Source organism: Juglans regia, chromosome 7 (assembly GCF_001411555.2).
Source record: "Juglans regia cultivar Chandler chromosome 7, Walnut 2.0, whole genome shotgun sequence".
Taxonomy (NCBI): Eukaryota; Viridiplantae; Streptophyta; class Magnoliopsida; order Fagales; family Juglandaceae; genus Juglans; species Juglans regia.
In genome coordinates, this window is record NC_049907.1 from 1,085,674 (window position 1) to 1,106,119 (window position 20,446).

Genomic DNA, 20,446 nt, shown 5'->3' on the forward strand with positions numbered 1-20,446 from the left:
ACATTTGACTGGGTATTTCGGGTATTTTCATTTTCATTAGGTAGCCGCCAGAGAGGCCGTTTACCCAATTTTTTCTTTTTCTTTTATTGGTGGGGATTGGAACGGGGGGTCGTTAGACCCGTTACGCTTTCCACGACTTGGATAAATACGTTTTTTTTTTTTTTTACCTATTTTTCTATACATACATACTATATATTTATATATTTTTAAATAAATATATAATTGTAAAAGCCTAGTCTTGTCTCATATGAATAATATATTTTCATGACTTTCTAACGCAATTGAATAGTACCTTTTGAATTTCTAAGATTAATCTCGACCCACTATTTTTTTTTTTTTTTTTTATCAATAAGCAAGAATCTCTACCCACTAAAAATTAAGCAAATTTCTTAAATATTCTCTACCCACTAAAAATTAAGCAAATTTCTTAAATATTCCCAAACAAAATCTTGATCAGGAATTTTTTTTCAATTAAGCATATTGTCACACTGAAGTCTTATTGCTATTAATTTTACGATTTTTTTTTTTTTTTTGGAAAAGGGAATAGAAAGTCCGGATTTTTAAAGGCTCGTTTGGATAGTGAGATGAGATTATTTTAGATAAATTGAATAAAATATTATTAGAATATTATTTTTAATATTATTATTATTTTGAGATTTGAAAATTTTGAATTTATTTATTATTTTTTATATAATAATTTAAAAAGATTATAATAATAAGATGAGATGAGATAAAACTATCCAGGCTTCAGACATTTCAAAATGGAAAATTCATACACTAACGAACACTTTCGGACTTTATGCGTTTGAAAATCCACTTTGACCAAAACCAAAAGGATTCTTTCCCTATGCTAACAAAACGTGGAAAGTGAGGAAGTTCTCGGAATCTCTCTTCAGGAGCCACCATTCATCATGGTCTGCTTACAATTATACTGTCAGCAGAATTTTCGTGCTTGTTTTTATTTTCATAGTCCCAGCAAGTACAGTCTTCTGGGTTTGACTTGGCTGCATCTATCTCATTTAACAAGGGAAATAGAAGGAATAAAGAAAGAAAGGAGTCATTCTTACCATACACAGGGTTTAATGGCTGTAAAAGCCAGAGTCTATGATCTGATTCATAAAGGTAAACCGCAATCATGATTCACGAAACTAAAATGATAGAAGAAGCACATGGAATTTTGCTTTATTAAGCAACCTTTTGTTTCGCTCGAATTTTACAGCACTGCATCAACAATTAAAAACGTTTACAAGCATATCCAATGCCTGTGTTCATATACCTCCCTGTCCAGATTTAGTTCCAGATTTAGTGAACAAGGAATTACAAAAGAATGACAATTTCCAGGGTAACAAGAATCTCAGTCAGTCCAGATGCCATGGTTGCAGAATTCAGTCATTGTGTGAGTCAAAGATCCTGACAGCAATGTAATTCAGCATAAATCACCACCAAATGTAGCTCCTAATGGTTTATATCGGCTGGAGTTCTTGCTCTGGAACTGCTGCATTGACAGGCTTGTACGCAGTAAGCTTTTGTTGTCTGTTTCTATAAATAAACCACATTCCAGAGGCTGATAATCCGATCAGTAATGTACCGATAATGGCTATAAGTACAATCGGATAGTTTTGCTGCCACCATGTCCTGCATAAAAAAAACTAAAAATTAATAAATAAAAAGAAGACTGCATAATGCCAACTCAGAAAAGCTTTTGGTATGCAGGGGAGGATATACCCAAGATAGGTAACTGTCATTAACAAATAAAAAGGTTTGCAAGATGGGTGCACTGAATATCTGTGTTGATATGCCTTGAAATTGCAAAATAAACCCAAACTCCACCATGCATGGACCACGCAGAGTGGAGGCCTTTCGTCTTAATCAGGTACCTCACCCTACTTTTCCTCATACAGGGGCAGTGCTCACATGCTCCAAGACTCAAATAACATAATAATCACTTTGGCTTTTTCGTCACAATTTGTTTTTTAGTTATTTAGTTTTATTTAAAGGGCCATATTTAGATTTTAGGAACTCTTAAGTGGTTATATTTGAGAATTTAGGGACCATGTTAAAGTTTTTTTTTATAAGTGACCATGTTAAAGTAAAACCAATTTAAAGAGACTAACTCAGATTGCCGATACTCATATATTAAGCTTCATCCAAATGCTGAGCCAAGGAGCCCAAGAAGTAAAAACGTAATGCTATCTTGAGCAATAAGTGAATAATATATATACCGTTTTGCCAGAGGTTCAATGCTCCATCGAACCAACTTATAACTTCCAAAGGTCCCAGGAAGCTCCACTTGATGTTCAGCAAATCGGGCAATCATATTCTGTGACAAGCACAATATTTTAAAATGATCACAATCTTTTGCACTGAGAGTAGTTGCAATTTATATTTGCAAACTTACCATAGCTGTGGCATTAGAAATGTAGTTACTGGAGTCTGCTGGAAAGATGGCCCATCTAATGAGGGAATCATTTCCATTGGGAGTAAAATTCAATAAATGGACCTGACATCATGTATTCAAGATTATTGGCACCCTAGATGAGCTTTCACTTAGAAAGATCAATTGATAAACGGAAATATTTATTAATTACAAAGCTAGATTGAAGTAAACTTTTTTCTTCATTCCAATGTGGCATTTGTCTAACCTGAGAGGGATTAACTTCCAAGTCATCAGCTATGAACTTAGCCAGTTCTGTAATATGATGCTCAAGATCTGAGTAGCTGACGTTGAATATGATATCAAATGTTATTTCTCCAATTTGGAGTTCCCCTGGTCATCAAAGAGAACAAAAGAATCTAATGAGTGTCTCAACGCAGCTCAAATATATAATATATATTTGATAAGTATGAAAATAAAATAATACTTACGTCAAAAGGAGGCAAAGTGACTTGCATAAATAGATCATAGGCTCGGATATAAAAGTTACATTATTTTGAAATAACATTACAGGTAGCAAAAAGCAAACATAGTAACTACCATGGAATTCAAGAAATCTTAGTCTTAGAAGCCCCATCTGCCGCAGACAGTAAATTCCAGTCTTGCAATCAATCTCTCTTTTATGAACTTTCTACTAGCTTAAACATCAACTTAATTATTTGATTGTAGTGAAAGGACCTGTTAAGCTATGCCACTCGATGCTGAATGTGATTGTAAAGCAATCAAGCCATGTACAGCAATGCTAATCTTAGATGGTTTCCTCATAATATTTCTTCAATGTGGTTGTTTGAACATGAAATCCGTGTCATATCAGCAGGAAAAAAACATAAGTCAAACCCCACCATCTGAAGATACAGGTGATGGCATAGTATAGCATTAAGAGATACTTGAACTTTTGAAAGCCTGTAGATTAATGTACCTGGAAGCACATAATGTGGTGCTTTAGTGGGAGCTAATGTAGGTGGGATTTCTGCCGTTGAATTCTTTCCATTTGGAGCTGAAGGCATTGGTGGAGGGGCACCAGATTTGTGAAGTCTTTCCCATAACTCTGAACAATTGGTTTTCCAGAAACCAATCTTTGAATGTTCACGATCATATGTAACAAGAGTATTGCGGACAACGATACCTATTACAACGGATAATAAAATGAATGAAAAAAAACCCTTAGCAAGGCTTTAAAAAAAAAAAAAAAAGAAGCTTATTAAAGCATAATATACCTCCTAAAAGTGTGGTTGGATCCTTTCCATTCTGAAAAACCCCCAGGCAATATGCACCATGTTCCTTTGAGTGCTTCATAAAATTGATGTCACATAAACCAGAAAAAAGAATAATCAGTATATAGAAAAATAACCAATGGCGTACACAAGTCCATTACTTGATCTAAAAACTTGATCTAAAAAGAATTCATTCTGTCAGAAATTATTTCAACAAGACGTACACAAGTCCATTACTTACACGAAACAAGTAATTTTCAGGTGATAGTGACAGCTTTTGCCCGTTGCTAAATACCATGTCAACAGCTGGAAAGGTTTTTGATAGTTCCAAGACATCACTGAATACAAAATGATATATAAGGTCAGTGGCACCAGAAAGTAACTCATTTATGTTATCAAAGTCTTCAGTTATGCTAAAGGCAATACCTCCCAGCACCAGAAAAGCATATATCATTATAATTTGGATCAGGACCACGAATCTTCTGCAAGGAATGAAGTTCCTTCATAATCTACATGCACATATAAACAAGATCAGAAACATTTAAAGGTCTTAGAAAGACAAAAATTAATATGTAAAATAAAAGATGAAAGCCACGGACAGTTTGATCTCGAACATAAATACATACTTTTCTCACAAAGTAAAATGACTACAGCAAAATAACTACTAACAGGGGGTAAAAAGTAAAACTAATTTTAAAAAAGCCTGCTCAGCCAACCAATTCATGGTTTGACGTATGTTGCAATCAGATTCAGAGTAGTCTTTGTACCCTTTGTCTAAATGAATCAACCACAATTTTGCCAAATTGGAGGTACCTAAAATGAACAGCTTTGTTTACTTTTTAATCTATTTTTATAAGTACAGGTAGTTCTCTATGAATTTCATTCAGAAAGAACTGAACTGCAAGGTATTTTAATCTTTTACTTTCACTGTTCCACTCATCACGGTGAGTCAAACAAGAATAAGTCATAGATCTTCTTTAAAATCCAAGCAAAAGTGCTTTAAAAGAGATCATCTAGAAGAGTAACTGTGAGGCTTAAAGACAAAGATCTTACAGCATCCTTAAATGCTAAAAATACTTCTTCAGGCAAGTAGGCATATGTTGTACCACTATCCAAGACGGTTCCATGTTTTCCATCAAAGACCCTTGGATTTAGCAACAATGGCTTCCCCGCAACATGTATGTTCTTCAAATCGATATTGTAGTATGGACTGTTGCCATCCCGAAACTAGAGTAAATGTATGAGATGTATCAAATGTATTTGTTAGGAAAAAATGATGCAGGATGTCTTATAAGACAAAATATACACATAAAGCACCTTCGTACAGGGTCTGAGTCGGTAAACACCATGTCTGTTGGGGGAGAAATACCGCCAAGAACCATGGCACCCCCACCAACATCCATTCCACCATAGCATAACGAGAAGGAATCACTAACCACACCCTTGTCAACAAGCTGGTCCACTAAACTAAGATCACCACGGCCCAAGCCCATGATTCCATCAGCTCGTTGACTAAAAAGATCCCCAGTTTCCTCATTCTCACAGCCGAAAACAGCACGCTGCGGCTCAAGATTGCTTAAACTGCCAAAGGATACAACATCCTCACCAAGAACACCGCTGCTACTACTCATTTCAGCATATTGTCTCTCGTACACACATTGCACCTTCTCATTGTCACAGTTGCAATCCAAATTGCATTTCACAGGCTGGTAGGTGCTCGACAATTCTGGCTGGAACTTTGGATCCTGATGAGACAAAATATTACTCTCAAAACCAGTACACATATGAGTTCTCCAGTTGATAATGTAACCCAAATTGCTTAAAGTAACAAATGATGGGAGTTAATGTGATGGAAAATGGCAGAGTATAAATAAGAAACAAACTTGAGTGATTGATATTAACATAGCCAGATCAAACTAATAGTTTCTTTTTGTCCCAATATATTATATCAAATCTCTCCACCAACAAGTCGGATATAAATTAAATTATTTACTAAACATATTGCATCCTCCGTCTCGCTCAACACAAATCTACGCCCACACCCAAGTATTTTGTCTCTGTTTTCAAATGCGTTTGTTTTTCTAAATTATCTGAATTGCATCAGCTCCAAAACAGCCACAAGTCTAAACAAATAAAAAAGGAGAATAAGAGAATAAAATCACGATTGAGAAGTCTTAGACCTGGTGCGTGCCACACTGTTGGCAACTAGAGCAGGGGACATAGGTGACAGTGCTCCCCGTATCAACGATAAGGGCAAATCTCTGAGGTGGAGTCCCGATCCAAAGCCGTGTCGTGTAGTACCTACAAACGCATTCTCGGTCCAAACCAACCAATCAAAACCACAGAACACAAGGATCACTGGGAAAAAAAAAAAAGGGAAAACGAAGAAAATGGGAAGGAGAAAAATACCCGCGGAGAAGGAGATCATCGTAGAGTCCCATCCGAGCATTGGATCGCTGGAGGAGGCGACGGGGACCGGAGGAGGTTCTGGAAGCGTTTGGAGGAGAAAGAAAGAGCGGTAAGAGCATGGCGGGGAGGGACCCAGCGTGAGGCGGGGGGAGGAGGAGTGACGCAGAGGGAGATGATTGGGCGAGAGAGACGACGGTAAAGAAGCTGAAGGTGATAAGGAGGTAGCTGAATGCTCTCGCCATTTGGGTAGCCAGCTCGGGCGATTCCTTCGAAAATGATGGAGATCCAGAGTGCAAAGGAAATGCCAGGGGGATGAGTGAACAAAACGGTAGCTCCTTGTGTGAGCATGAGGCCGGGAGGGAGGGAAGTCAGGGCGAACCGAAAATTACGTAATATTTGTTGTTGTTTTTTTTTTTTTTTTCCTGATCTATTTTACTTTCATTATTTTAACTTATTTAATTTTATGCTGTTAGGTAGTTAATTTGGAAAAATATTTATTTTTCGTTATTTAATTATAATAATTTTTTTTTCTTTATGTGACATCAAATAATTTAAAAAAATAATAAATAAATATTTTATTATTTAATGGTATAACAAGAATGAAGAAATGTTAATAAGTAAAAAATAACTTGAGTAATTACACCTCTAATTCATGTCAAGAAACATGAGATCAGATTTTTGTAGTAATTTCTCATTTGTTCTTCCAAGTTATTAAGGGCTTATTTGGATATAGCAACCATTACATTTCATCTTATCTTATCATTACAATTTTTTTAAATTCTCACATAAAATATAATAAATAATTCAATATTTTTAAATCTTAAAATAATAATAATATTAAAAAATAATATTTTATTCAACTCATCTAAATTATTATATCTCATCTCACTATCCAAACCAACCAAAAGATGAGATCTTGGGATGTTTTCCTTTTAATTATTATTTTTTTAGCTATGAGGAATGTTGGTGGATTTGCGCAATCAAAGTAGGTATCCGTCAGCTTAAAAAAAAAAAAGTAAGAATTAGGATGAGATGGCATCAATTGCTGACTATGAAATCGTGAAGTTTACACAAGTCCACGATATCTTTTGGCCAAGAAAGAAATAACGAAAAATGCCAATGACATGCCTATTATTAGTTGATTAAAAAAATACCACTTCTCATTGTTTGAAATCCCGAAATCATCATCTTGGAAGATACGAACGCAGGGGGACAAAATCGGATCATTTGAGTCTCATCTTTCTGTTCCAGTCATAATTTGAAAGAGGGAGAGGGGGGGATGAAAAGAAAGTGCAAGCAGACTCTACTTTACCATCAAAAACAACATGCTTACGTCTTGCATGGTTATCTCACAAAGTACTGTTTTGGTTGTAATGCATTTGACAAGAGAAGCCTTGAGACCTAAACGGCAAAAGAAAAATGGAACATGCTTGCATCGGACAAAAATTATCAAATGAGTTAGTCTTGCTCCGGCATCTCTACTACACTTGCCTCCTACGGTACCTGCATGTGTCAAATCACATATATGGCTGATGCGAAGACTGCAATCCACCACCAATATAACTTCCATAATTAGTAGAAGCGGCATTAATCGAGGTTGGAGTAGCTCTGTCATCTTGGGGATAGTAGTATAGTCTTTGATCATGAGCTTGCTGAGCATATGCAGACTGGCTAGGGGCTTGATAATCATAGGCTGCCACACCAGCATGAGGATACCTCTCGGAAATTACTGCATATGCTGCCCTGTCAACAAAAGCAGGAGGACCCTGCCTACCAGCAGTGGCAGCTCCAGCAACAGTAACACCAGGTGCACGGAATCCACGGAATCCTCCATGCCCTCTTGGCTTCTTTGATTGTTGACGTTTGCCAAAGTCTCCACCCCTCCTTTTATCCGTCTTGGATTTCTCCAGTTGAGCAACCCTTTTCAGAAGCGGATCAAGTGGGTAGTCTGCTTCAAGCTTGAACTCTTCAACACACCTGATTACAGCTTTCAGTGCTGCAAGTTCTTGTGCATTTACGTCAATCTGCTAGTAAACAAGAATTCACCAGTAAGCAATCCACAAACAAATAAGTCCCAAACCATCACTTGGTGTTTCTATTGAATGACGAAAACGCACCTGTACACCAGCAACACCTTCTGAACTCGCACCCTTTCCTTGTGAGTTTCTCCTCAAGTCCTTCAAGTATGTCTTTAGGAGGGGCACGGGAGGAAAGCTTCTAGTAAGCTCAAAGGCATGAATCAAACGTACCGCATTAACCTGTTTCCCACTGCTGATCAATAACTCAATAACATCTGCACAAATGGCAAAGTACAGGTCAGTCAATATCCAATAACAAAAGACTTCTTCTAGTAATGGAAAAATATCCTCAAAGCAGTGCTGGCCAAGTCGCACATGCTTCTCAAATTGTTTGACAAGCTACCGTGACCTAAAGGAACAAAGCGCAAGGGACATCTCATCGAAACAAGGCAGAAGTCTCCAGACCCCATCAGGTCAGTTAGTTGAAAGAACACCAACCTGGCATTTTATGTGTTAACCCAAGAGTGCGGCAGAGCTCAGGTGCCTGCCTGCGGTGAGCAACTGCAAGAACAAACTTGCAGAGTTCTTCTTCATCAAACTCCGAAGCAATCCTAAAAGTTGCGAGGAGCTGCAAGAATGCCTCTGCTTCCAATGAATTTCCATTGGCAGCATCTATGCCTGCATTAGCCAACTTAGGCTTCCACTCATCAGCGATTGCCTTGGCTTGGTGCTTGGACTCGGGGTTCAGAAGGTGATCACCCCCTGGGTCAACCCTTGCCAATAAGGCAGTCATGGCTTCCAAAAACATCACACAGGATTTGCGCATGCCCTGAAGGGCAGCATCCCTCTTATCCATTGGTAGGGTAGTCTCATCGGGGGGGTAAAACCCCTCCAGTGAATCCAGCACCAAACGGGCTGGTTCAGTTGCACTTTCTAGTGCAACAGAAAGTTCCTCACGGATGGCATTTAGATATTTTTTATTCTCCATAGTATAATTCAGAAGCCCTTTTGCATCCATCTGCCGGCAAAATTGTGTCAGCTCTGGGCGTGGCTTAACCTCAACAGCCACGCCTTCAGCATTTTCACCGGTTTTAAGAGAAGAATCATCCTCAGGGGAATTCATATCACCCTGAGAACTGCTTACCTTGTCTTTGCTGTCCCCATCATCAACAGGCTCCACAGATGTTGGCAGGTGATTTGCTCGTGCCTCCGCAATTGCAGTAACAGCGGCATCTTTTAGCTCCTGCACACGGTCCAAAAGGGCTTGCTCTTTCGCATTGACAGCTGCCACTTTCTCTGCAATCAATGAATGAGTTTCAGCTTCTTTCTCCTCAAATTCCTTCTCCTTTGCTTGAAGCTCTTCAAATTTGTTCTTCAACAATGTCTCAAGGTTGCGGAAGTGTTCTTCAACTTCCATCCATCGAACCTTATCCTTAGAAGCATCTTTGTGAGCTTCAAGCTCAAGAAATGCATAGCCAAGCTGATCTATCAGAGAGGATGTTGTATCTTTTGCCCCAGCTTGCTCTATATCAGCCATGGCCACGCAAAGTGCTCAACAAAGCTTCAAGAAAATGCTACAAAAATAATTTTAAAAAAGAAGTAGAAAGATTAGCAATACAAGACAAAATGTAATTTAATGAGCTTGTGGATATAACCCCTACTATATCTGTATCTATACAAGTTCACACAGAAAATTTACAACCCTCGTGCATAAGTAGTGAGGTAAGATTATTATTCCTTCTCAATCACCATATGGATTCTGAAACCCATCCTGTATGAACTTCCATATTCCATAGCTTTATCATGAAAAAAACAAAAAAAAGAAACACACATACATACACGCACTAGCATTTCCCTTTTATTTGATTAGTATCAAAATCTCCAATGAAAGGGAAAGCCATGTCAATTTGTTTTTTTTATAATTAATAAAGAGATTTTATTACCAAGAATAGGCACAGCCGCACAGCCCAAGTACACAGGAAGTGTATACAAAGGAAAAACCTACTGCACTCTAGAAGCAGGAAAAAGACTAAAACAGATTCAGTACATTATCATCATCCCTTACAAAAATCCTAGCCCACAAACACAAAGTAGAAAAGAAAAAATTTCCGAAGTTCTCCAAGAGAACACTCTGTCTTCAAAACATCTCTCATTCCTTTCCAGCCAAATACACCACATTAAACACAAAGGAATCATATTCCATCTGGCAGCTACACATTTCCTTTCCTCAAAATCTCTCCAACATGCAAGAAGATCTACAACTTCCTTTGGCATCACCCAATATAAACATGTCCGACTCACAACCTCATACCATAAAGACTTTGCCACCTCACAATAAAGAAAGAGATGATTTATAGATTCACCATCCTTCTTGCACATGACACACCAATCAGCAATGCACATACCACATTTTCTAAGGTTATCCGTGGTCAAAACTTTCCCTAGAGCAACCTTAGTAGGAACCTTCACTCTCCAAATGGTTTTCCAAGGGAAAACACAACCAGAATGACAAGTCAGAACCTTATAAAAAGAACTAACAGAAAACCTGGGCTTTCCAGTATGGTCCCACAGTAAATTGTCCTCTCTTTCCCTGCATCACTTTTGAATTATAAATTCTTCCCAAAAAATTAGAAACATCATTCACTTCCCAATCATTTACCTCTTTGATAGAGTCAACATTCCACATAATATTATTATCCATGTGTTGGAAATAATGTGCCGCAGCAGCATTTTGATCCCTTGTAATCCTAAAAAGAGAGGAAATCAGATTTTGATGAGGACATCTATTATTGTTATTTTATTAATGTTTTATTTATTTTATTTAGGGTTTGTATTACCCTACTATTTAAGGACATCTTCTATTATTGTTATTTTATTAATGTTTTATTTAGGTTTTGTATTACCCTACTATATAAGGACTTGTAAGGAAACATTGGAACAATAGGTTTTGAATTGAGAATTGAGCGCTTGTTACAGCCGCCTCCTTCCAACCCCTTGCTCTTTATGTTCTTCTCCCTCTCTTATCTTCTGGTTTCTCTTCTTTTCTTTCCGTTGTTATCCCACTTCTCTTCTCATTTCTATCCTACATCATATTTGGTATCAAAAGCCGATTCTATTGTTTTCTCAAACAGTAGAGTAATTTTCGGTACCCAGTTTTTGTTCATCATTTTCGACAACCCACGAAGCCCAACTCCATTTCGCCCCCTGCTTTCATCGCCGCCACACGCCACTGACTAGTAAGCTACGCTACCTCCACCTCTAAATCTGGTTTCTCTCTCTCGGCCTTCTCTCCCCCTCTGGTTTCCCTCTCTCGGCGTTCTCTTCCCTTGCATCGAGCCCCACTACCCACCGCCCAAAAAATAAAAAACACAGACCTCGCCAAAACCACCAAACCTAAGGCAGACGATGCCGGAAACACAAAATCTCAGCTCTGATTCTTCTCCCTCTAGCAGACGTCTCTCTCTCTTTTGGTCTCTCCTCTCACGCGACTCCCAATGCAGAAATACCCAGAGACAAGGTGCGGCAAAACGAACGAAAGAAAGAAAGAAAGAAAGAAAGAAAGAAAGGGTGCACCATCAGAAGTTTTTTCCTTTTGCGTGACTTCTTTCACCGACTGTGCATAGTTCTCAACAAGCAAAGGGAGTTTTGCTATCTCTTTTGGTTTTTACACTATCAGTTCATTTTAAAAGTGTATCAATTGTTTCTATGCGCTGCTATTACCGTAGTGAATTTAGCCACACCCATATTTGCTACGACCAAATTTATCCAACACTTAGATTTTGTTTTACTTCCTATTTCTTGTGTTCCCATTCTCACTTCCATAGCCTGAACCTTTACTTTTCATCTTTGCATTAATTGCCCTTCCAAAAAATATATATATATATCAACATTACTATGTGATTGGATTTGTTCGATTAGCATTTGACCATTGCTTTGTTATTTTAAATATCAACATTATTTGTTTGCCGTATTTTGGATTTACTTAATCCCAAAAAAAAAAAAAATTGTTCAGGTGATTTTTCATTGTTTGCACTTATTGTTCATTGATTTCTTCATTGCACTTCATTTAGCTGGTGTTGCATTGCATGCAATTGCGTAGTGGTCGTCTTGTCACCTCTAGTTCTAGTACCTTTACCATGGATCCTTCCCAATTTGATGCCCTCACCAAACAATTAGCTCAACTAGCCAATAACCAACAACATGTACAGACTCAATTAGCTGCTATCCAAACTGAGATGGCCGCTACTCATGAGGAGAATAGGGACCTAGCTGTTAGGTTGAACAATTTTGAGGAAACCCCTCGTTCGTCTGACAACTCTGAAGCGTCCCAAAATAGACATTATCATCGTCAACGAGGTGATCAACAACATGTTAGACGTGATCGTGGGAGTAGGGATTATGATCGTGAGCAAGAACGAGACCATTACCGTCAGGGTACTCAGTCTCCTGCTCGCCATGAAGAGCGATTATTTAGAAACATTAAGCTAGAGGCCCCTACTTTTGATGGTTGTCTAGATCCTCGATTTTTTACTCAATGGGTTAGGGATATGGATCGTTTCTTTACTTGGTATAAAGTCCCTGAGGATCGGAGAATTCAATTTGCTAGTCTAAAATTAACTGGCACTGACCAACTCTTTTAGGAAAGTGTAGAGGATCTCCTCGAGAGGCATCATGCGCCTCCTATTGGAAGTTGGGAAGAAATTAAACTTCTTCTTCAAGAGAAGTACCTGCCACAATCTTACAGGGGTAATTTGTTGGACCAATGGAATGCCCTCACACAGGGCAATCGGCCAGTGACTGAGTATGTCACTCAATTTGATAAATTCTGAATGAGATATCATATAGTTAAGGATGAGGCCATGACTTTGAGTAGGTTTAGACAAGGCCTAAAAGATGATCTTAGGCGCAAGCTTGTCCTTCAGGGTGTCACTACTCTTAACCACGCTTACTCTTTAGTCTGAGACTATGAGTCGATTATGAGGACTCCGTATGGAAGGCGTGGTGACTACCGCCCTCCCATCACCCCAGCGCCTACTCTTTTCCCTAAGTCTCTCCTAGGGCCTCCACCATCTAATGTTTCCCCCGTATGGAAAAATAAAGGTAAAGGTCCTGAAATTTCCAAGACTTCCTCCCGCTTGCAGTGCTTCAAATGTGCAAGCGCTTCAAATGTAAGGGTTTTGGCCACATTTCTTCCAATTGTCCTAGTCGAACCCTAGTCATTGAGGAACATGAGGGTGTGGTTGATGAACCGTTAGAAGATCAAGTTTATGAGCCTAAGCTTGAGGAGTTTGATGATTTAGGTGATGATGAGGATACCTTCTTAGGTTGTATCCAGACCCTTCCTGTGGATCTAGGTTATGTGCCCCTTGCTCCTGACACACCCCGATTAAGTATTGTACGTTGTACCCTTACCCAACCCAAAGGTGCTAATGATTGGCGTCGTCATGCCATTTTTCATACTTATATCAAAATCAATGATAAGGGTTGTAAAATCATTGTGGATAGTAGGAGTTGCATTAATGCGGTTTATGTGGCTACTGTGTCCCATCTTGGGTTGCAACCAGTGCCTCACCCTCAGCCGTATAGTGTCTCTTGGGTTTATACTTCTTCCATAACTGTGAAAGAGCATTGTCTGGTGCCTATCCAGTTCTTAGAATATAAAGATCGCATATGGTGTGATGTCATTCCTATAGATGTCGGTCATGTCATTCTTGGTAGGCCTTGGTTATTCAACTTAGATGTGACTATCCATGGTCGATCCAATTCATGTTTCTTTGTGTTTAATGGAAAGAAGATTCATCTTAACCCTTTACGCTCAAAACCTGTTGGCTCACAGCAAGCAAAAAAAATTGTGGAACGAAAAGGGCTAAATATCATTAACTCTACGGAGTCTGAGCGTGCACTCGTGGGTGATTATGTTGTGTTTGTTGTGGTTGTTATAGAGGTTCCGTTGGAATCTCCAATAGTGGCCCTTGATGAGGCTCAGTCGTTTTTTCAGGAGTTTCGGGATGTCTTCCCTGAGGACCTCCCTGGCCACTTACCCCCTCTACGATATATTCAACATGCCATTGATCTTGTCCCAGGAGCGTCCCTTCCAAACTTGCCTCATTATAGAATGAATCCCACTGAACATGCTGAGCTCCAGAGGCAAGTGGGTGAACTCCTTCACAAAGGCTTTATCCATGAGAGTTTAAGTCCTTGTACAGTTCCTGCCCTTTTAACTCCTAAGAAAGATGGTTCTTGGAGGATGTGCATTGATAGTCGTGCCATTAATAGGATCACAGTGAAGTATCGATTTCTCATCCCTAGACTTGATGATATGTTGGATATGATGATTGGTGCCACAATATTTTCTAAGATTAATTTAAAGAGTGGGTATCACCAAATTAGGATTCGCCAAGGTGATAAGTGGAAAACTGCCTTCAAGACGAATGATGGCCTTTATGAGTGGTTGGTCATGCCTTTTAGACTAACCAATACCTCGAGTACTTTTATGAGAGTGATGACACAAGCTCTTCGGCCTTTCATGGATAAGTTCCTCGTCATCTACTTTGATGACATTCTCGTTTACAATAACACTAAGGAACAATATCTAGATCATCTCACACAAGTTTGTTCCACCCTTCGTGAAACAAATTTGTATGCTAATGTGAAAAAATGCTCTTTCTTCACCAATCGAGTTGTCTTCCTAAGATTCATTGTGCCTTCTACAGGAGTATCTGCTAACCCCACAAAGATTCAGGCCATTGTTGGTTGGCCTGAGCCCAAGACTATACATGACGTCAGGAGTTTTCATGGTCTAACTACCTTTTATCGTCGTTTCATTAAGGGGTTTAGCACAATCATGGCTCCTATCACGGAGTGCATGAAGAGAGGTGAATTTCAGTGGACATCAGAAGTGGCTAAGGCTTATAAGTTAGTCAATAAGCGAATGACGGAAGCTCCTGTCATGCGACTTCCCGACTTCTCCAAAGTTTTTGAGGTCAAGTGTGATGCCTCAGGGGTAGGAATAGGTGGGGTCCTTAGCCAATAATGCCACCCTATTGCTTATTTCAGTGAGAAGTTAAATGATGTCAAACAACAGTACTCTACTTATGATAAGGAATTGTACGCGGTTGTGCAAGCTTTGCGCTATTGGCGCCATCATTTGTTGCTCCAGGAGTTTGTTCTTTATTCGAACCATGAGGCCCTCTGCTACCTTAACTCCCAGAAAAGATTGAATTCTAGGCACGGCCATTGGGTTGAATATTTGCAAGCTTATTATTTTGCTTTGAAGCATAGGAAGGTGTTGAGAACCAAGCAGTTGATGCCTTGCGCCACCGCATCTCCCTTTTGTCTATCATGAATGTAAAGGTCATAGGTTTTTAAAGACTTAAGGAAGAGTATGAGTGTTATCTTGATTTTAGGGATATTTTTCTTGATTTGCAAAGCAGACAGTCGGATACCACTGATGGTTTCGTCTAGAGGCTGGTTATCTTTTTAAAACCAATAAGTCGTGCATCCCTCGGACTTCAGTAAGAGACTTTATAGTTTGGGAAATTCATGCCGGAGGCTTGGCCGGACATTTTGGATGTGACAAGACCATAGAATAGATTGACCATAAAAGAGATTGAGCATCAATTCTATTGGCCCAGCTTGAAAAGAGATATGGCTAAGATAGTTAGCACCTGTAACACTTGTCAATTGGTCAAACAAAAGCGACAAAATACTGATCTCTACACACCCCTTCCTGTCCCTAGTTGTCCTTGGCAAGACGTCAATATGAATTTTGTGTTGGGACTTACACACACTCCAAAGAGATATGTTTCTATTTTTGTTGTAGTAGACCGTTTCTCGAAAATGGCTCACTTTATCCCTTGTAGCAAAACTTCAAATGCGTCTAAGGTCGCTAGGTTGTACTTTAATGAGATTATCAAGTTGTATGGTCTTCCTAAGACTATTGTTTCAGATAGAGATGTTCGTTTCACTAGTCATTCTTGGAGAACCCTAAAGCATATGGTTGGCACTAAAGTGAAATTCTCCACTGCTTACCACCCTTAGACAGATGGTCAAACTGAACTTGTTAACCGCAGTCTTGGCAACTTATTAAGATGCCTGGTCCAGGAAAATCTTAGGAATTGGGATTTGATCCTCCCTACAGCTCAGATTGCATATAACAGTTTTGTGAATCGGTCTATAGGTATAAGTCCCTTTGAAGTTGTTCATGACTACAAGCCTAGGAAGCCTTTAGACCTTATTCCCATGTCTCCACATGCTAATGTGTCTGTGTTGGCTGAGACATTTGTTCAACATCTTCATGACTTGCATATTGAGATCAATAAACAACTTGAGACCAGTAATGCATCATATAAACTTCGAGCTAATTTACATAAATGACATGTTGAATTTATGGTTGGGGATTATGTTATGATCCGAATTAGACCGGAACGACATCCACCTAGATCCGCTTCCAAATTGCAGGCACGTAGTGCTGGTCCTTTTAAAATTTTAAAGCGTGTTGATCCAAATGCATATATCATTGATCTTCCATCACATTTCGGTTACTATACTTTCAATGTTGAGGACTTAGTTGCTTACAAATGCCATTTCAATCCCTCCAGTGATCCTTTTCTACCTCCATCTATGGACCTTGACCCTGAACCTTTTGTCACTCTTAATCCAATACCATTTATCACAGGTCACAGTACACAAAGATAAAATTGATACTATTCTAGATGAACAGATTGTATTGACCAATGATGGAGAGGTTTAGCGTTTCCTTGTTCGTTGGGTAGATCGACCAGATTCTGACTGTACATGGTTTCCCAGAGAGACACTCCAGCAGCTTGATCTAGATTTATTGGAATTTTATCGGAGCCAGCAGGATCTTACTTTGCCCGGGCCACCAGCCACCTGTTTCGGAGAAGTTGGTAGGGACAACAGACTCAAGCCTCCACTCACACGTGTTTATAGTCGTCAGAAGAAGCACGACCACTTAGCTTATGGTTGGGTAATTAATTGCAGCCTTAGTGTGTGTAATGCCCAATAGAAAGCTCAAACCACATAGCCTATACTCCAAAAGGATTAGTCAATGATACAATTGGAACCCCATTGGAACCTTATAAAGAGCAAGAACTTCTCCTTCCCAAGCAATGTGGGATCTCATACACCACCTATCATTATCCATATCATATGGGATATCACAGTGTGACTTGTCAACTCGACAGAGTCGAGTTTTCTTCCACCCCGGGAGAGTTGATGAGGACATCTATCTTGTTATTTTATTAATGTTTTATTTATTTTATTTAGGGTTTGTATTACCCTACTATTTAAGAACATCTTCTATTATTGTTATTTTATTGATGTTTTATTTAGATTTTGTATTACCCTACTATTTAAAGACTTGTAAGGAAACATTGGAATAGTAGGTTTTGAATTGAGAATTGAGCGCTTGTTACAGCCGCCTCCTTCCAACCCCTTTCTCTTTGCTTTCTTCTCCCTCTCTACTCTTCTGGTTTCTCTTCTTTTCTTTCCGCTATTATCCCACTTCTCTTCTCATTTCTATCATCAAATTTGGGAGCTGATTCCCCACACCAAATATCATGTCAAAAAAGAATCATCTTCCCTTCCCCCACCTTAAATGTAATGTTTCGAAAACTCCCCCCAACCTTTCCTAATGAACTTCCATAAACTCACCCCCATACGTTCCTCTAAATTCATTAAAACACCAATCCCCCCACCCACTCTGATATTTTACAGCAACAACATTCTTCCATAAAGCATCTCTCTCTAAATGATCTCCAAAGTCATTTTCCAAAAAGTACTTTGTTAAACATCCTCAAATTTCTCACCCCCAATCCTCCACAAGAAATTGGTTGACAAACCTTGTAAGTTGTTCCAACTAACCAAATGAAGCTTTTTCTCCTCTCTTATACCTCCCCATAAGAAATTGCGACAAATTTTCTCAATTCTTTTTGCAACCCCTGCTAACAAAGGGAAAAGTGAAAGAAAATACGTGGAAAGATTAGACAGCGTACTCTTTATCAAAGTAATTTGTTCCCCCTTTAGACAAGCATAGCTTTTTCCTTCCAACCAACCTTCTCTTGATCTTCTCAATCACCCCTTCCCATATAAAAACTAATTTGTGAGAGGCACCCAACGGAAAAACAAGATACTTCAGTGGCAGCGAAGAAATCTTACACTCCAAAATATTAGCCAAATCTGAAATTGGCTACTGCACCCACTGGAACAATTTCAGACTTGTTAAGATTAATCCTTAGACCCGAGATAGCTTCAAAACATAACAACAATGCTCTTAAAGATCGAAGTTGTTCTTGATTAGGTTCACGAAAATTAACGTATCATCAGCAAAGAGAAGATGAGATAATTTAATGCTATTCCAATCCTCATTTCCCACCTCAAAACCCGACAAGAACCTTCCTTCTACCACCACTTCAATCATTCTACTCAACGCATCCATAACAAAAACAAATTATAAAGCACTTGAGGAACAATTTAGAGCACTTTTAATAGCTATAGAGGCTGGTCAACCTCTTTTGGCTAGATCTGCTGCTAAGAAGGAGAGGGAATTGAAGAGATTATCATGCTCTATAAATTATAATTCAAAGGGCGGAAGTGCCTTTAGAGATAAAGGCAAGGAAAGGGCTGTCTATAGTCAACCATGAAACCAACGATCATATCTTGGAATGTAAGGGGGCTGAACGACTATAGAAAACGCTTTCAGATAAAGAATTTGTTCCGTAAGTGGAGGACCGATGTTAATTGTTATTTGTTTTCAAGAAACTAAGTTGAAAATGTCTATAGTCATCCACCTCAAAGCCATGTCAAACTAATGGGTGAATTGCATATCTTACCCTAAATTCTAGGACATTCCATTGCCCCACCCACTAAGCAATAGCATCCTTTGCACTTTATATTCAGAAACCAAATTTCTCCCTGTATTTAAAATATTTCAATTGCAGTCATCTTTAGGTCTAGTTTCCATGTGATCGCTGAAGAAATAAAATAAAAATAAGCATGTGTGCACGTCATGACATCACAAGCATATAAATCTAGCCATCACTATAACAAACAAATGGAGAGCTTTAATGATAAGGCAACATTGCAAATGACTTCTTTTTTTTGTGGTCGATTGCTCAAAATCAAAGTTTAGGTGAGGCATTGCTATCAACCTCACCTCATACCCCATGTGAATATACCCACATAATAATATCTCTCAATCTTACCCATTAAAGTGCAGCCTATTGCTCAAAGGACAAGCTTGGGATAAGCTGTAAACTCAGACATTCTAGGTTTGCCTGAATTACCTAATACACATTTCTGACGAGCACGATTATGTATCCGGGATTTACTCTCCCTCAATCTTAAAATTAATACAAGAATGCATTGTGCATAAGTGAAGATCTCCAAACCTAGTCTGCCAGTGGCTTCGTGCCTTCCAACAAGTACACAAAGGAAGATCTCCAAAGCTACTGTATCCTCAAGGACTAGTCACTCAATGAAGTGACTTCTTCCTTTAGTACCATAAAAAAATTAGGAAAAAAACACTCCATTATTGCTTATTTTACATTTCCTAGTAGCTCAATTCAATTCCTACAAACTTCAGTTGCATACCAGAGTTTCTGATTTCTTTTGGATAAGTGACATGAGTTTTTGTAACGAATAAAAGACGAAGGGAAGTATACAAGAGAAAACCCAAAATCACGAATTTCCCCCTCGGAAGCTCACCATTCTTCGCCACCAAAAAAGATAGCAAATACAGAAGGAACCTATGACTGAGGAAATGAAATTTTCAAATCCCTAAACCAATTGCGCGGAATACAGATAGGGTAAAGTCAGACTATTAAAATAGAAAAAAAAAATAGCATCGAATTAGAGAAGGTGGAGAGGTAGGGAAAGAAAGAGAATACCGTACCTGTACAGATGCCAGAAAAAGAACACAAATGCGAGGCTGTTACAGAGACTGTCTCTCGAAGTCGAAGCGAGTTCAACTCTCACTCAGTGAGTCACAGGTTACGAAATAGAAGCAATTTCGAGGTCGAGTTTAGCTGCAGCAGCATGAACCCTAAAACGCTCGCTCTGTTGTTGTGACGAGGGTCGATTCTTATGTCGTTTTGTACACCTACTGTGGTCTATAATCCAAGCCGTAGGCCTTTTTTTTTCTTTTCTTTTTTTCATTTTCTTTTTTGTTTATTGTCTAAACGGTTGTCCGTCGTCTCAACTTCCAGCGTCCAAAACTAGCAAAGCAGTAAGATCTCCCGCGTCCATTATACTTTAATTTAAGAGTTTTACTACTCATTATTTTTATACATTACACACTATATTTAAAAATAAAAAATAAAAAATTAGTTGCATTCTTCATAATTAATTGA

At 38.8% G+C, this 20,446-nt stretch overlaps 2 protein-coding genes across 3 annotated transcripts; both read right to left on the reverse strand.

The window, feature by feature from the left end:
* Positions 1 to 1,154: 1,154 nt before the first annotated feature.
* LOC109013882 (aspartic proteinase-like protein 2) lies at positions 1,155 to 6,427 on the reverse strand. 2 transcript variants are annotated; one of them, XM_018996120.2, is made up of 12 exons: positions 6,058 to 6,427; positions 5,829 to 5,949; positions 4,974 to 5,393; positions 4,702 to 4,875; positions 4,075 to 4,157; positions 3,890 to 3,986; positions 3,652 to 3,724; positions 3,354 to 3,560; positions 2,643 to 2,767; positions 2,399 to 2,500; positions 2,223 to 2,320; positions 1,155 to 1,635 (listed from the first exon to the last, which is right to left on the reverse strand). In XM_018996120.2, exons 1-12 carry the CDS (start codon positions 6,297 to 6,299, stop codon positions 1,464 to 1,466), a joined length of 1,914 nt encoding a protein of 637 aa, XP_018851665.1. In that variant the 5' UTR covers positions 6,300 to 6,427; the 3' UTR covers positions 1,155 to 1,463. The 2 variants fall into 2 exon arrangements, with proteins under 2 accessions (XP_018851665.1, XP_018851666.1); XM_018996121.2 differs by having other exon boundaries at positions 4,702 to 4,858; positions 4,966 to 5,393.
* Positions 6,428 to 7,261: 834 nt separating this feature from the next.
* Positions 7,262 to 20,190, reverse strand: LOC109013883 (FRIGIDA-like protein 3). Its single transcript, XM_018996122.2, has 4 exons — positions 19,990 to 20,190; positions 8,574 to 9,649; positions 8,175 to 8,350; positions 7,262 to 8,081 (listed from the first exon to the last, which is right to left on the reverse strand). The coding sequence occupies exons 2-4, from the start codon at positions 9,610 to 9,612 to the stop codon at positions 7,575 to 7,577; spliced, it is 1,722 nt and encodes a 573-aa protein (XP_018851667.1). The 5' UTR covers positions 9,613 to 9,649; positions 19,990 to 20,190; the 3' UTR covers positions 7,262 to 7,574.
* Between the last annotated feature and the right edge of the window lie 256 nt (positions 20,191 to 20,446).